This window comes from Camelus dromedarius, chromosome 8 (genome assembly GCF_036321535.1).
Source record: "Camelus dromedarius isolate mCamDro1 chromosome 8, mCamDro1.pat, whole genome shotgun sequence".
NCBI classification, from domain to species: domain Eukaryota; kingdom Metazoa; phylum Chordata; class Mammalia; order Artiodactyla; family Camelidae; genus Camelus; species Camelus dromedarius.
The window spans coordinates 32,802,228-32,819,984 of record NC_087443.1 but is presented as its reverse complement, the minus strand read 5'-3'; the positions used below and the strand labels follow the sequence as shown (position 1 = coordinate 32,819,984).

The window sequence follows — 17,757 nt, the reverse complement described above, 5'->3', positions numbered from 1 at the left end:
TTAAATATTAATCTCAGTGAGTGAATTATTTACATTATCTTGTGCTCCCTGGATAGTTTAAATAGTGTGTTTAATTTGATTAACAGGCTATTATTACATGAACAATATTGGAAACGTCACATGGCCAATTCTGAAATTAGACATATTTGAAATGGCAAAAGGCATTTTTATATGCCAAGCACTGTATTATTACAGTTTTAAGACAAATGTGAAGTGCCTTGATGTTTTTATTAGACAAAGTAACTTGATGTTTCCCTGAATACATTTAAATTGGGATGTTTTTAACAACAGAGTATGAGAAAGTTTAAAACGTCTATCTTGCTGTTTTATAGTCTTGCTGTTAGACTGTACCATCTCCTCTTCCTCTTACCTCTACATAGATAATTCCCCCTTTTCAATTCCAGAGAGGATCTGGAAGAGCCTGGTATTGTGGACTGGTCATACATAAGAATATGGGTTTAAAGTTCAGAGTCAGTACGTACCAGTTGGCCTTAGGCATGTCCATCCCCTCTCAGAGACTGAAGTTTACATATTAGTGGGTCCATGATTAACTCTTACCTCCAAAAAATTGAAAATGAACAAGAGGAAATCTCATTGTTAAGATTTAAAAAAGGGCAGGCAGGGATAAATTAGGGGTTGGGGATTAATAGACACACATTACTATATATAAAATAGATAAACATCAAGAACCTGTCATATAGCACTGGGAACTATATTCAATTTCTTGTAATAATATATAATGGAAAAGAATCTGAAAAGAAAAATTACATATGTATGTATATGTATAACTGAATCACTTTGCTGTACACCTGAAACATTGTAAATCAACTACACTTCAATAAAAATTTTTAAAAATAATAATAGTAAAATTAAATGAACTCATTCCCAAACCTTCCCACCCAGGAGATCTGTGGGACCTGCAGGCTCTAAAACCAGGCTGTGCAGTTTTGAATCTGGCCTCTGTCTCTGGCTAAGCGGAAAACCTCAGTCACAGTTTTTCCTTTAAAATGGGGATAATCATAGCACCCACCTCACAGGTTATCGTGGAGACTGAAGAGCTAATTCGTGCAGAGCCCTTGGACGGTGTCTGGCTTGCTGCCATTGCTTAGTATAGTTAGCTGGCTTCTTTACTTTTTTAAGAGGGTGACCACTCCTGTAAGCGCTAGTCAGTGCTGCGTTCACAGCTGTGTGGTGGGAAGTGCACAGGCACCGCTGACTCACGTCAGAACCTGGACCAGACTACCCCCAATCACACCATCCACATTCCTGACCCCAGGACTTCCTCACAATGTTCCCTCTGCCTGGAACACAGTCTTCTTTTATGTTTATGATTTCCTTCTCACCCCTGGTTCTAGCCCCCAGGGCCCCCCTTCAAAGCATTAAGTAAGCCCCCTCCACCAATGCAGGCAGGGCCAAGGCATGGTGATCACTCTTCAGCCTGTTCCAGCCCCGTCTCCACCTGTCTTTTCTGTGTCCCATAATCCACAAGCAAGACCCAGTGCAAAATTATTTTGAACAGGGCTTCTTGTTCAAAAATTATTAAGAACTTCAAGACAGACAAACCCCAGATGAGGGACATTCTACAAAATACCTGATGAATAATCCTCAGAATTGTCAAGATCATCAAAAAACAAAGAAAATCTAATAAAACCACAGCCAAGAGAAGCCCTTGGAGTCCTAACTATGTGTAATGTGGGATCCTGATGGGCTCCTGGAACAGAAAAAGGACATTAGGTTAAAAATTAAGGAAATCTGAATGACCTTTAGTTCATAATAATATATCCATATTGTTTCATTAATTGTAGCAAATGCACCATACTAATGGAAGACATTAATAATAGGGGAAATGGGGCGGGGATATAAGGGGTATATGGGAACTTTCTGTACTACATTTGTAATTTTTCTGTAAATCTAAAACTCTTCTAAAATTAAAACTTGTGGTTTTTTAAAATTAACAACAGCAAAGAATTCTGAGAAGGTGACAGCAGACTAAATTGTTCAAGACAGAGCCAGAATTTGAACCCAGATCTGCCTGACCTCAAAGCTCTTGTGAGTGACTAAGCACTGCTTGAATTCCAGTGGGAGAGCTCTCCCCTGGGGGGAAGAGAAAAGATGTGTATGGGGTGGAGGAGGAGGGGCCACATAGTGTGGGATTCCATTTATATGAAATTCCCAGAATAGGCAAACCCATAGAGACAAAAAGTAGATTCCTGGTTGCCAAGACCTTGGGGAGAGAGGAATGGGGACTGACTGCTTAATTGTAGGGGGTCTTCTTTTGGGCTGATGAAATGTTATTGAATTGGATAGTGGTGAGGTCGCACAACAATGTGAAGACATTTAAAAAAACACTGAATTGTACACTTTAAAATAGTTAAAATTATAAATTTCATGTCATGTGGATTTTATCTCAGTTAAAAAAAAATACAAGCTTGAGGTCCATTCTGCCTAGATTTGAATCTCCAGGGCACCGTTTACTAGCTGGATATGACCTTGGGCAAGCTACCTTTCTGTGTCTCAGTTCCCTCATCGCGGTAAATAGTAGTAAAAGTATCCATCTCATAAGGTTGTTGTCAGCAAGGTCCAGGCGTTTGGAGTCCATCCTGGACTGGGTCACGGAAGGGATTACGAACTCATTCCCAAACCTTCCCATCCAAGATTCTGCAGACCGAATTGTCTGAGACTCCCCTCCTCCTGACAACCCGGAGTGGAGACCCACTCCCGGGCAGCCCCCAGGTGGAAGCCGGGAACACTTCTCGCTTCCAGACCCACTGCCTTTAGGATGCTGGCTGAAGAGGCCGTGGAGTAGGTGTGAGATGCAGCGCGCCGCCTAGTGGCACCTTCGAGCACATCAGTACCGGCCATAGGGAAAAGCTCCAACCAAAGCCGCCAGCCACACCTGCAAGGAACCCCTGCAGCTGCTGCTCCTTATTATAAAATAGGTGGCTTGTATTACGCCAGATTAGGGGCTTTCTGTATATCCTTTTTAATCCTACGAGCTAGTTACTGTGCCCCTTTTATAAGTGAGGAAACATACTTGGAAAGACTTATCAGCCAGCCCAAGGTCTCCCAGCAGGTAAGAGCAGTTCCAGATCTGGTCATCTATCAGTTCAACTCCGGATTCCAGAATTCTGTTTCCGACGCACTCTTCTGATTGGGGTAAATGAGGGTAGCCCATGGAAGCACGACAGCACCCACTAAGGGTTAGAACCGGCCCTGAGACTGATTTCAAAGCAGCTATATTGCACAAAGTCTGCCTCACTTCCAGCCTCAGTCCTCCCCACTACCTCCAGGGACACCCCCAGGAAATGGAGGGGAGGTGGGAGGGTCCTGCTAGGGCTTACTTGGCAAGGCTGTAGGCCCTTTGACTAGTAACCCCTCTTTCCTCAGCCTCACTGATGCATCCACTCAACCAATCTTTATGTATGCTTACTATGTGCAGGGCAGTCTTAGGTGCTGGATATGGCACAGTGAGCAGGAAAGGGGGGCCTGGCCTCCAAGCAGCTCACCGCCTCACCCTCTTTCTCTAACTCACAGCAGGACCTCTTTGCTGTGGGTTTGGAAACACCCTGGTAAGTCTTAATCCAGCAACTCCAACGTGTCATTTTAGGGCCAGTCCTTGCACATTCTTCACCCATTCTGGGAAAAGGTGTAGGCTCAGGGCAATGTGACTCCCTCTGAAGCTTTTCCCCTGGCCCCATCTGAGGGCCAGCTAGCACTTGGAGATACCTGAGCCAGGAAGCAACCACATCTGCAGGGGGTTGCTTAGCTGCAGGTGGCTGGGGAAGGGGCATTCTCCCTGACCCTGGAAAGGCAGGGAGGGGTGCAGCGGAGTTATGGAGGAATCCCAATGTGGTAAGTCCCCTACCCCGATGATGCCAGAGTCCTGGAGGGAAAGCAGGGCCAGGACCTCCCATGGGTGTATTTCAAGAGTTGAAAGCATTCTTAGGTTGGGGGAAGTGAGGAATGACCATTCTCCTTTTGCTTGCCTGTCCTCCTCACCCTGCAGCCAGAGATTAAATAGAGTCATGAAACCTGACACTAGGACTAGAAGGGCCTGCCTGGTGCAATTACTGCCTAAACAGCAGAGTCCTGAGGACTGGAACTTTTCTGAAAAATCTCCAAAATCCCACTGGCCTTCTGGTTGAGAGAGAGAAAGAGCCTGCCCTGCCATCCCTGCATGCTGAGTCTCTACTGAGGTCCCTGCTGAGTTAAGCAGCAGCATAATGCCCTGGACAGTACACCAGCGGCCAGGGGTTGACAGTCAGAAGCTGGGCCTTGGCATGTGTGTTCCTATATGAGTTTCCTGGTAGTTGTTAAGTATCTAAATAATTATTTGTCTTTAGCGTCATCTACCTAAGAGTGTATTGGCAGTTTGGGGTGTGCCTGCCTGTGTGTGTGTTTGTGTCTGTGACAAGGTGTATGTGTGTGCTTTTAAAAATCCTGTGTCTTAAGTATGTGGGTGTCTCTGCAGCTGGGTGCCGCCTCTGTGATGTTTCTGGGAGGGTCATTTTACACCTTTATATTTTTGTTGCATGTTTGCTCGTGTGTACCTTTGTAGGTGTGACTGTAACTGTCTAGGGGTGTGTATGTGTGTATGTGTGCTTGCAGTTCTGTGGATGGGTGGGGCTGGCTGGGTGTGAGGAGCTATTGACTCCCTCACCCACTGCCCTTGCCTGGGCTGTGCTGGGCCAAGATAAAAATAACCCACCTATCTTTACCCATGCGAACCTTTCTCAATTAGCCTAAGTTCTTCCCAGGGAGTCCCACTCACCCATATCCAACCTCCTGATTCTGGCTGCCCAGCAGAGAGGGCTGAGGAGGCCGACTGACTACATATACCCTCCCGAACATGTTCCAGACCCCAACCTGTGGGGGCAGAGTATGTGGAGGGGGTACTGGGCAGTCCTGCCTTTCTCTCTCCTCTAGAGAAATGGCTGGGGCAGGTCCTTGTTGCTTTTCTCTGTCTTGCAGCTCTCCTTCCAACCTGCAGGTCTGGCCCCCAAGTCCTTTCTCCTCCAATGGAGGAAGCACTCCTGGGGACATTTGACCCTATTCCAGCCTACCCCCTGCCAGCTCCTGGGCCTGGCTGGACCTCTTTCTGCCTTCCTTTGCCCCTTTCTGAAGCAGCCATTGCATCTGTATTTGAGGAGTGATTTCAGATCCCAGTTCCAGAAAAATCTCGAGTCATGACTGGATCAGGCCTAGGGGACAGAGGCATTCCTGCTGGCTGCCAGTCCCTTCTCACCTGCCAGCCCCTGAGGAGGTGAGAGGGTGGAGGCTCCCCAGTTCAGAGGGTTTCTTTCCAATCTTATCTCTCCTGCTCCTTTCACTCACTCAAAGCTGTGTGATCCTGGGCAAATGACTTTACATCTCTGTGCCTCAGTTCCTTCATCTGTAAAATGGGGATACAAATGGTACTTACTTCAGAGAGTTGTTGTGAGGATTAACTGAGGTGATGCATATAAAGTGTTTAACCCCGTGCCTGGCACACAGAAGGATTCTGCCAATGTTAGCTGATCCACCCCTTTGATGTCACTCGGTTTTAATCTCAAGATACGCACCGCTCTCCCCCACCCCCCGACTCCACCTGGCTCCACATGCCCCTTGGCTCACCCTTGGGTGGTCAGGATTTTCCCCAGAATTAGATTGGCAGAGAGGGGAGATCTTAGAAAGAGAGATTACTAACATTTGTGCTGCAGTTTCCACACATTTTTTAAATTCAATTCTACACCCCCTTATGAAATTGTTATTGTCATTTTTTTCCACTTTGCAGATGATGATGAAGGGAATCAGAATGGTTAAGTAACTTGTTCAAGGTTATTGAGCAGGTAAGAGACGGAGCCCAAGTTTACACTGAGTCAAAAATGGCTGCCCTCTCCCTTCTGCCCCACTGTCATGGTTTGAGGGGGGGCAGTTTTAACATCCCAGGACCTGGGTGCTGCAGGGGGTTCAGAGGGGTGTGGTAAACAGTTCTGCCTAAGGTCACACCGACAAGTAGGGCCAGCCAAGATGATCTAAATCTATACCCAAGTTCAGACAGCTGTAAGCCTCTGCTTTACCAGAACTTAAGTGTTTGAGACTTTCTCACATTTAGGAAGCTTTTGGGGGAAAGACCCCCACATGTAGAAAGCATAGAATGTAATACAAACCAGGAAGTCAAAACGAGTCCTGAGTGTAATTAGAGGAGAAAGCTGACACAGCCAAGCCAAAGGAAAGCACAAAGATTCATTTCCCTAGTTTCTGGAAGTGAAAATTGGGCAGATTCCGCTTCCAGCTACGATCCAGCGGCCGGGTTTTTCAAAGCTCCGGGCCCAGCGGCTGGCGAGGACCCCCCGCAAAGGGCCCCCAGCTCCGCCGAGGCCGCGCCTAGCTGGCCGTCCTTGACCCACCTTGAAAGGCCCTCCGCCGGCTCCGCCCCCACCCGCCCAGGCCCCGCCCCGGCGGCGCGCGGTCCCTCTCCGCTCTCGGACTCTGTAGGGCGAGCGAGCGGCAGCGCTCAGCATTGTGGCAGGCGGCGGAGGCCCGCGAGGGCGCCGGAGCCGCCGGTAGTGGCGGGGCGCAGGGAGGCGCGCACGGGGAATTGGACGGCGCGGCGTCGGCCGCTGCGAGCGCGACTGAGCGCTCTCTCCTTCGGTCGCCTAACTTCGGAGCCAGGACGCCGGAGCCCGGGAAGCGCTCGAGCCCCGGAGCCTGAGGAGCGCAGAGAGGGGCGCGCAGAGCCTGGCTGAAGAGCGGGCGCAGACACCCATCGAGCTCCGAGCGCCAGGCAGCCCTCTGCGAAGCGTGGCTGCCGCTGCCCCCACGGAGGGCACGGGCTGGCGTGGCCCGGCGCCGGGGAGGACGGCGAGGAGGAGGCGGCGGCGGCGGAGACGGCGGCGGCGAGACTGGGGCCAGGGAGAGAGCCCCGGGGGAGAGGCGCCCGAGCCGGGCCGCGGGAGCATGTGGGCCCGGAGCGGAGCGCGGGGCGCTCTGCTGCTGGCGCTGCTGCTCTGCTGGGATCCGAGTCTGAGCCAAGCAGGTAGGGAGTGATCGGGTATGGAGGCGGGGACGAAGGGACTCTGATACCTAACTCTAACCCGAAGTTGAGCGGTCCATCACCCGGTTGGTGTGCGCAGGGAAAGCGGCAAGGGCGCCCAAGTTAGAAGGTAGATTTCCCTGCCCCTCCAAAGTGGGCGGTGGCGCAGCCATCTCGCGGGGGGAGGGCGAGGCGGTCCGCAGGCACTCCTGTTCCCACCTGGAAGAAATCGCTTCTTTTCCCTGGAACAGTGTCCCAGTCTGGGTGTGCGCCTTCTGTAGAACCCGCTTCCAGGGGACCCTTGGCTCTGCGCACGCCGGGCGGCAGTGCTGAAAAAATACTGTCGCTGCGCTAGCCAGGTGTGCGCTCGCTTGCGGTTCGCCGTCAACTTCCTAGTCCATTTCCCGGCTCGCCCAGGCTCCTACACGGGGCACGGACCTGAATCCGCAGACGAGAGGGAGAGAGCAAGAGACCTGGGGAGCACGGGAAGCACGGGTCCGGGCCGCTAGCCGGAGGAGGCTAGCTTGCTGGATTTTGGCTGTCGAAGTGGGGTTGGGCTGAGTCTTCCACGTACAGCTTGCCCCGAGATCTTGGGACCCGCAGGTCTGGAAGGACTTCTTTATGGTTGTTGGTTTTGTGTGTTGAGGGGAGGCGGGGAGTACGTAGTGATCCTGCTGAGTTTCCTTTTAAATGAGTCACTGACATTACCCCCGTCTGGGGAGCCGAGAAGGTGCGCTCGCCATGCTCCTACTTTGGACCCAGCAAGATGCCTTAAGGGAGTTGCTGGGCTCCTAAAATGAAGTCCCTATTCCGCCTCTCCCGCTGTGGATGTGTACATGTCTCGCTGGTCGGTAGCTAAACCAGGCATCCCTGACTGGGCTGCGTCTTCCTGGGGAGTTAGTAGACGCACGGGAGCCAACCAGCCTCTCTCTGCTGCCGGAACCCAAGCAGGTGGGCCGGTCGCCGGCAGCCCGGCTTCCGAGGAGGGGTGGGGGTGGGGGTGGGGCGCATCCTGCACCGAGTCCTCCGAGTTGTGGCTGAGAATGGGGCTGGAAAACTGGTGCAGAAAGTGGACAAGATGACGCAGCCCTCCTTCCCCCAACCCCTCCACCACCTTCCGCTGCGATGTTGATGTCCGCCGCCCTCCCCCACCCCCGCCCCGCCCCTTCCCACGCCCCGGCCCCCAACCTATAGTCAAAGATCTCTCACTCTGGAATTAATAATTCCCACGGCCCAGGAGTGAGAGCTTGGTTTTAACACATCCCCCACCTTTTTTTTTTTTTTTTTTTTGCCACCTCTGTGCTGTAAAGTTACAACACAATCATTTGATCCAAGTTAATTATGATTTGGGCAGACTCTGGTATTTAAAGCAGTGTTTTGAAGTTGGAAGGTAATGATGGAGGAGGGGGCAGACTGCTGAATGACCAACCTTGTTTTAAAGAGTGCAGTTAGATGTGGGTGGTGCTGAGCTGGGGTGTTGGTTTCTGGTTTGTGGGTGTTTGAGGGGAGATGATAGAAGGGTAAAGTGTCTGTAAATGGCACATGGGCAGGGTTGAGTCCTGGGAAGCTGCTTTTGGACCAGGAGGGCAAGGGGATCAGGAATGAATGCTGAGGTTACTGGGGTGGAGTGCTGGCTAGGCAAAAGAAAGACTGAGATCACTTGGCCTAGAGTTTCCAGAGCTACAAGGTGTACTTGGCTGGGGAGGCTGGGGGTGGCCTGCCTTGCCTGCTTAACAAAATATCCGGCCCCTACCTTCCCCAGAAGAAACCTCAGGCCCAGGGCTTTGATGGATTTGGGTGCGTCCTGTGCGCAGCCAGAAATGGCCTCTAATACCGGGCTTTGATTTCTCACTAGCGAGCAGAACTGGCATTGGAATTGTGCTCATTACTTAGCGTAGCATGGGTTGCCTGCCCACCAGCCTGGAGAGGGGCCAACTGGTGGGGTCTGCCTGCTGTCTTCCCTTTGCCCTCAGAAACCAGCCTTCAGGAGCGAGAACATGCACCTTCCTCCTACACAGCCCTTGTACTCGAATGTCACAGGCACAGAGCATTGTTTTCAGAATGTTCTTTGGGTCTTCCCCACGGATCCCTCATAAAAAGCTCCATTTCACAGATGGGGAAAACCAAAGCCAGAATGTTGGCTTTCCTCAAATCTTGCATTCACTTGACCACAGATTGCAGATTTGTATCCAGGACTTCTATCCAATAGCCAGGCTAGTTCAGGACACTTCAGACTACTCCTTGTAAGGGATCCCATCCACCCCCCTGCCATGAGCATCATATCAAGCTGAGACAGAGAAGGCTACCCCCACAGAGTGTGGGGGGGGTGGCTCTTTCTTGGCTGTGTCCATGCTGTCCTCAAGGCGCAGGCGCCTCTCTCTCCTTTCCCCCACCCCTATCCCCGGTGAATATGGGAATGAGTTCCCTTTACAGCACTGAGAATTTTTTTTTAAGCCATAAAATTTGATGGTGGTGAACTCAAACCCGGATCCATAAAACCAAGACTCTTAGAAGGAGATGTCAGCAGTGACTGGCCAGTTGAAGCCACTTCAAAAGCCCAGGTTGGCCCTGGGAATCTCCTCCCACCCATCCCTCAGCCTTTCCTGGAGCTTTTAATGAGCCTTTCGTTGGCTTCTGGCTGGGATAGTTGAGAAGGAACCAAAGTGTCATGATAATACTTCTTTTTAAGACACAATTAAAATCAGAGTTTTCCTAGTGTCTCTGCTGTGTGTGTGTGTGGTGGTCTGTTCCTGTCTCATATAGCAAATGCCCATTTCACTTCAACAAATGGAAAATCAAGAGTGTCTTAATGGGTTTTCTCATTAAAGTGAAAGTACCACTTCAGGAGAGGAATTTCGTGCATAATTTCTCTCCTCCCTCCTCTCCCCACCAGACAACCTGAGAATTCTGTAGGACAAAACAATTCCCCTCTCTTCCAACCGAATATTTAACTGCTGAAGCTTTGGGACAGGCTCTGACTTGCCCAGGACTACACTGGGACTTGGGTATAGAGTTGGGATTTGAACTCAGGCCTCATAAACATCATTCTGGGTTGCAGACTGGCTGCATGGGTCAGGGATTAAGATTCTGAAATCAGGGCCCCACCAAAGGCAGGCAGCTAAAGATGAGGTTGGTTTGGTAGCTGAGTTTGAATGGGACTCATAGCAGGAGTGGAGAAAGGATAGGGGAAGGAAGTTGGGAGTACGGACCTAGGAGAGGTGGAACAGGGCTGGGCCAGAGGTCAAGGTGAGACCCTGAGACCAGGCAAGTGCCCAAAGGTAGCTTCACCCTCCAACACTGATCCGCTCAGCAAAAGCCCCCACCTTCCCCAGGTCAGATGAAACACAGGTCGCACTCCCTTGGGCCGCAGGGCTACACATTAGTATTTTAGAGCTCTGTACCCATTTGTATAGTTGGGGACAGAATAGGTTTTTACTTTTTTATTTTGAAGCTTTGAGGGCTCATCTCCTGCATTCACTTTGTTTCTGCTGAGCTCAGGTATTGTGACCTGTTTCTGGCTGCCAGGCCAGGCCCTCAAGTCTGCTCCTACTTCTCTTTCCCTTTCACCAGCAGTGTCTTCTAAGGAGGGTCTGGGCTGCCTAGGACTCTGGGGACAAAGCTGGAGGGGAGGTGGACCTCTTACATTCCAAGCGCTTAGAAAGCAAGATTAGTGATTCAGAATGGCCCATCCTGGAGCCTCCTCCCAGGCATACGGGCCAAATATGTAGTCTTTTGAACCTTAGCTCTGGGATTGGGGTAGCAAGGAAGCACCTTGGAGCCCATCGAGGCCTGGAGGAAAGGGAGGAGAGGCAGGGTCATAGCCTGGAATTTAGGGGTTGCTCCCGTGGGACTGGGGAGTAGAGAGAAACTGCTCCCTGGCAGGATGGCCCCCTGGGGAGAGAGGAGGAAGCAGCCGCAGAGGCCAGACCTGGCGCTTCTGGCGTCCTCCTCCTCCTCCCCAGTTTCCTAACAGCTTCTACAAATGGAGTCATTAAAGCTGTGAAGGCAAAATGAAACCAAACAAGTGCATTCTGTGCTTTTCTGTTTCTTTCCTTTTTTTTAAGGAAAATTTTAAGTACCGTAATTAGAATAATAGGAGGAAGGGCATTTTCAGGAGAATGGAGGGAATCCACCTCGCCTTCCACTCTTTTGATTTGCTTCTGAAATTGGGGCGGGGGCGCCACCTCCTCCCCTCTGTAGGCCTCCGCTCAGCCGGGTGCTGCCGGACTCTGGGCTTTTTAGGAGAAGCCTAGCCACGGCTCCTCGCTGGGAGTTGGGCCTGCCCGCTGGATTCGAACTCCGGCAGGCAAGCCCTGGTGAGGCCAAGCCACAGGTCCCTGCGGCGCCCCTTTCTCTCCGATCCTTGGCTTCAGCAAGGCTAATGGCAGCGAAAACATTCGCTGAAAAGCAGGCGTAAATCAGCCGCCTCCCCGCTCCCCCCGCCCCCCAACCCTCTACCCCTTTTGTTTCCTCTTCCTTCTCTTCGAAAGCCCCGAGTTGCTGGAAGCTCCCGAATTACCCTTGCGGACGAAGCGGCCAGATTAGCATCTCCGCCGCTGGCGGGGCTGATTCAGCGCGCACCTTGGCACTACCCGCTCCCCGTTCCCTTCCTCTTCTGCGCCCCTCTGGTCCCTCTTGCCCGCTTGCTGCCCCTCTTCACCCCCTCCTCTGCGGAGCTAAATCAGTCTGCAGGAGCCCAGGAGCTCTCACGCCGCTGTTAGGGAGTGAGAACGCCGAGCCTCCCTCCTTCTCACCTCCTAGAACAGGCTGCCCCCAGCGCCTCACAGCTTCCCCACCGTGGGGCTGTTTTCTCGAGGAGGGCAGGTTGTGGGTTTGAGAGTGGGCATTAAGGTGGGGGTGGGGTGAGAATGTGTATGGAGGGGATGGGGAATGATGGGAGTGTGCAGTGGGAGGTGAGGGTAGCTGTGGTACTGTGATGGTTGTTAGGTGTGTGTGGAGGTGATGTGCGCAGGAGGAATGGATGTGTGTGTTGAGGTGTGTCTTTTGCATACGGGATGTGTGAGGGAGGTGGCTGTGTGTGTGTTTGGGTGTATGGGGGGTGTGCAGTGTACATATGAGTTCAGCTGTGGTGTTTGTGTATAAATAGGTATGTATAGTGTGGGGATGGTGAGTCACCAGCAGGCCTGGGAAGTTCATCCATTGTACTCTGTTGGGGATGCCTGTTTGAGATGGGACCAGGTGAGCAGGATTTGGTCCAAGTGCAAGTCATGGAGTTGGAAGGGCAGAGGCTGGCTTTCCACTGAGGGCAGATGAAATAGGCCTACCTGAGGGTGGGTCCTGGTGCTCCAGAGGAGAAAGCTTGACCATAGACAGGTCCTCTAGCCAGCCCAGGAGCTTGGGTGACTGCACCCAGAGAACAGGGGTCTGAGACTTGGGGTCTCCTGCAATCAGCTCCTGGCTTACCTAGAGCAGTAGCAGGGCCTGTGGTTTGAAAATCTGCTCTTTGATCCAGGTCAGGCTCATGCTTCAGCCCTTTGGGGGAGTGGAGTCTCTGGAATTTGCTGGAGAAGAGGCAAGCAGAGCTTGGGTGAATGGCATCTCTCATGGAGAGCAACGTGGGCAGCCATGGCTGAGCCTGGGGCTCTCACTGGATGCAATTTAAAGAGGACACATGCACACACAGACACACACACGAGCCCTGGACTCTGATGTTCCTTGATCACAAAGGGCTCCCCTCCTTTCCCAGTTCCCCTGCCATCCTTAACTCTAGGATAAGGTGTGCTCCTGTGGAGCAGAGAGACCTATGGGAAAATCACAGGCCCACTGATGTACATATTGTTTTACAGTTTATATTTGTAAGACCTCACTTTGTCCTTGTAAGACCTCACTTTGTCCTTGTAAGACCCCTTGAAATATGGTAAGTGAGATTCCAAGAGCCTCTGTGTTAAATGAGGGCAACCACACTACAGCTGACCTTTGAACAATGAGAGGGTTGGGGTGCCGACTCCCCAGCAGTCAAAAATCCTCTATCTGCTATTGCATCCTCAGTAACAAAGGAATTGATAAATAACTCACCCAAGGGCAGGAAGCTGAAACGAATCAGGACTCAAACCCTCGTTCTTTTGATTCCGTGTATTGTGATCTCTAATCCAAAGTAAACTCGTCCTCACACTTAATTAATTTAAAGATCTGTAACATGAGAATACAGGTACTATATTTATTGAAAAAAATCCGCACGTAAGTGGACCCACACAGTCCAAACCCACGTTGTCCAAGGGTCAAATGTCTATGCAGGGAAGAGCACCAAGTTCTAAGCCTTGGGGCTTCCTGGAGAGGGTGATGGGAGCCAGACCTTGACTCTCCTTTCAGGTCTTTCTAAGGGCATTCCTGAAGAGGAGACAGGATGGGGGCAGGCCCAAGACTTCTCCCACTCTCAAGAAAGTGGCCTTGTCAGCTCTGCATGGCCTCTGTCCTGTGTGGACACCAGTCCTTGGTGAGCCAATCTTTGGCCATATTTCTACTCCTGGCCCTCCCAGGCCCAACTGATGGGGCGTGTCTTGGGGACCCACCCTTCTGAGCTACTTCTGGGGCTGGCACTTGAGAGGAAAAGATTTCTTATTCTTTGATTTGCTCTCTGTGGTTCTTGAAGATGGAGTTAGCCCAGAAAACACTTTTTATAAGCAGTGGTAGGGATAATGTTGGGGATGGACACATGGGGAGATATATTTCTTTGCCTTCTGCCACACCCCCACCAGAGAACTCAGAGTAGATAAGGAGAGGATGGAAACTTCAACCCAGCTACTCCCATGACCTAGCTGGAGGGGGCAAGCTCACTTGTCATCACCTCTAGGAACCTCCAACCCCTCTACGCACCCCTCCTCACAGAGGCCCCTCCCCAGGGCCTCAGCTTCAGTGCAGAGGGTGCACCGCATGGCCACCTGGGACCCTGAGGAGGTTAACATAGCCCCCCAGCGTTGTCACTTACTGACACTGTGGCCTTGGGCAGCTCACATAACTGCTGTGCCTCAGATGTGGCGGTTCCACATGGGGATATAATAGTATTGTCCTCACAGGGTTGTTTTGAGGTTCACATGACCTGATATATGATGAAGCACTTAGCCCAGCCTGGCACACAGTGAGCTCAGGAAGTGCTCAGGAACAGCCTCCTCAGGAGGGAGCCAGTGATACCAGGGGATAGGGGAGGGGAAAGCAGGGAGGCTTCTGGCCTGGGAGTTAGGAGACTCTGGTTTTTGCTCTTTCTCAGCTGTGTGACCTTAGGCAAGTGCCTTTCCCTCTCTGGGTCTGATCTGTAAATTTGGGGTAGGGGAAAGGTGAAAGGATGATCCTTAAGGGCTCTTGTTTTTTTGTTTGTTTGTTTGTTTGTTTTTGTTTTTGTTTTTCTGGTTCCCTCTGAAGAGGCCCCAGCAGCCAGCAAGAGACAGAGGTAAGCAAGGACCAGAACCACTGTGTTTACAGAGGCCCCTCCAGAAAGTCAATATATCGACTAGAATGCCCTTGTGAGCATTATGCGGCCCTGGGTCTCTCTCTCTCCAAAGCTATAAATCACCCTCTGGGATCTCAGTCCCTTTTTCCTGTTTGGTAAGCATCTCCTACCCCACAGACAGAGAGTCCCAGATGCCAAGCAGGGCCCAGGAGGCAGAGAAGGCCCCCATTGGCAAAGGCAGCCTGGGTGTGTGAGGAAAGACACTTGTTCCCCCTACCCTGCCACCTCCGGGGGCCTGCAGAGAGTGTGGTAGGAACACACTGCCCAGACCTGACCATCTCATTCCAGTTTATTTCTCAGGGGTGAAGGGTGGCCAAGCTTGGGGGAGGGGGAATGAGAACTCCCATCCCCACATCGGGTGTTGGAACAGGCCCAGTCCTAAACCTTGGTGCACAAGCACATTCATTCATTTTGAGCAAGTACTAGGTTCCGGGGCCAGATGTAGGCAAAGCACCAACCTGATCCTTGAACTGAGTTGTGTCACCTCTTGAAGCATGAGCGATGTGCCAAGCCCGTGATGCTGGGGTGCAACAGGAGTGTGTAATGGTGCAACAGAGAGGAGCACTTCTGATGAGCCAAGATGCGCATGTACTGGGAGGGATGTGGCGTGGTTCTTAGAGGGTGGGCTGTGCAGTCAGACTGCTTGGGTTCAAATCCAGGCTGTGCCAGCACCTGGCTATGTGTCCTGGAGCAAGTTGCCTACCCTCTCTGAGCTTTAGTTTCTTCATTGGTAGAGTGGGAGCGGCAATAGCACCAGACTCATCAGATCCTTGTGGGGATGAATGAAGTAATGTGTACAAGTGCTTTGCATATTCTAAAGCGCTCGATAACACTCACTGTCCTCCTCCTCCTCATTGTTATTGGTGCCAAGTATTGGGTGGTACAATAGGAAATCCTTCAGCTACTGAGAGAAGGCTCCTGTGGGCCTGGGTGGTTGGTCAGAGAAGGCTTCCTGGAGAAGAAAAGGATGGTGCTTGACTGGCCTTTGAAGGATGAGCAGAGTTTGAGTGAACAGAAAGAGTGTTCCCGGTAGAGGGTATACATGTGAAGGTGTGGGGTGGGAACATCTGACACACCCAACCCAGGAAACAGATTCTGAATTCAGCCATCTGATCACCTGGTGAAACAAGATTTCTGGAGCCAGAGGTCCCTTCTTGGTGGAAAGAGCCAAGGCTTCGAAATTAAAAGGATTTGCCTCTCACTGAGTACCTGGGCCAGGTGGCTCAACTTCTCTATACCTCAGTGTCCCCATCGATGAGGTGGGGGTGACCCCACTACCTATACTGGGTGGTGCTATGATGTGAGTCCTGGCACAGAGTAGGTTCCATTGATTCCCACTGGCTTTCCTCCTTCCTGCCTCCCCCCACCCTCAATCTGGCTGACCCCTGACTGGGGCTGGGCCCTGCTTCTTTTTCTGTACATCTCTGAGCAGGAAAACAGGGGGACAGAGAATTCCTAGTGGCGCTGCCCGGTTGACCAGGGGGCCAGGAAGAGGGGCAGGAAGAGAGGGGGTGCCTTTTCTGGTCCTGATGCCCACCCGGGCCTGGTAGATATCAGGAGGCATCCCCAGGGTCTGGGAGGAACATCTCCTGCTGAGATCACCCAGAAGCCTGTAACCCCAGAGGCCCTGAATGGCGTCTGGAGGCCTTACTGGCGTCAGGAGACAGAGCCAAAGGAGAGCAGCTCTGTAATGTGATCAGAGGTGCCCGCCTGCCCAGCCTGGGGCCTGGACACCCATGGAGGATGCAGAGCTTACAAGAAGTAAAGGCAGAAATTCTGGGAAAGGTAGTTGTTCCTGGCCCCCTCCCCCATCCCTCCTTTGGTCATTCTGTGACACAGCAGGACAGAATGAGACTCCGAGTGAGCAATGACCTGGGGTGTGGTGGAGTATGTCCTATGGGGCCTCTTCCTGCCCTTCTCTTTCCTTATTACCCAAGCTGGGGCCCTGGGGATTAGGAGGGCAAGATGGGATTGAAACAACCAGGTGATGGGTGAGCAGCGGTGACACTCAGTGACTAAGGAGACTGGGTCAGATTTGTCTGATTTTGCTCACTTGCCTGTCTCTGGCGCCAAGCACAGTCCCTGGCACACAGAGGGTGCTTGGTAAACACATGTAGAACGGATGAATGAGCAACTCGTGGTCAGTCTTTGCTGTGACTCGGTCCCCACCGTGCTTTGGACTTGCTGCTATAGTTATGTAACCACAGAGTTGGAAGATTCTCATTGCTTTGCTTACAGCCCCCACCCCTCCCCACCTTTGCCTACTTCTCTCCGTTCTTTCTCTCCTGCTTGCTGACTTGGGTCTCTTACTATGCACCGGCTACAATGGAAGTCATAGCCAAGTCTTAAGTGGTCAGAGTCCCCAGGTAGAAATTCACTAAATCCAGTTGGAGCAACAAAGAATTAATCAAGTACTACAGTCAAGTGCCCTCAGTCCCCTTGTGTGGAGAAGGCAGACTGGTGGCCATTTGCTGGGCTGGTAAACTTTGTACTTATCTGCAAGGTAGTCTTAACAAAGCCTGGCTGGTCCAGGCCCTTTAAAGATGTTTGTTTCCTCCTTGCAGTCCCAAGCCCATTGATTTTTCCTCTCCATCTTGCCTTCTAGAGGCTCAAGAGAATGTCCATTGCAGGGACACTGGCCCTGAGGCCTGGGAGCACGTGTGGGCTGAGAAGGAATATCCAAAGGCTCGTGCACAGAGTCGGATCGGAGGCCTCAGTCCTCCAGAGCAACTGCCACCAGTGTCTTGGCAGGAGCTGGGTTTGATGCAGGGGAGCAGTTTTGGCTACAGAGTCTGGCTAAGCCAGGCTCCCCCTGGCACTGCGTCCAGTGTTAACATTCAGGGAGCATCCCTGGGAGATTAAACAGCCCTAGGCCCTTATCTGAGGCAGCAGTAGTCCTGGCCCCACTGCCACCCTCACAGCTGGGCACCCGCTGGCCCTTGTCAGGAGCCCCTAACACAGGCTGAGCTGAAACTCCTGTCTGGCAGCCCAAGACAGCCAGGGCTGATGGGCACAGCAACCCCTGCTGCAAATCTGATCTAGCCCCACATTTTCCTGCCAGTGCACCCCACTCAGTACAGACACACACACACACACACACACACACACACACACGCACGCACACACATAGGAGACAACAGCAGAAACAGCCCTGAGTTGAGAATAAGGAAGCCTGGATTCTAATCCTAGCCGTGCAGCTAATCTGCTGTGTGGCATTGAGCTAGTTCCTTTCCATCTCTGGGTTCAGTGTCCTCATTTGTCCTAATGAAGAGGGTCT

At 51.8% G+C, this 17,757-nt stretch overlaps 1 protein-coding gene across 1 annotated transcript in view; it reads left to right on the top strand.

Moving 5' to 3' along the window:
- Positions 1–6,475: 6,475 nt before the first annotated feature.
- UNC5B (unc-5 netrin receptor B) overlaps positions 6,476–17,757 on the top strand; it is an 84,157-nt gene continuing 72,875 nt past the window's right edge. The window contains exon 1 of the mRNA XM_031461120.2: positions 6,476–7,018. Coding sequence (XP_031316980.1) covers positions 6,940–7,018 — 79 coding nt within the window. The 5' untranslated portion in view covers positions 6,476–6,939. The remainder of the gene's footprint in view (positions 7,019–17,757) is intronic.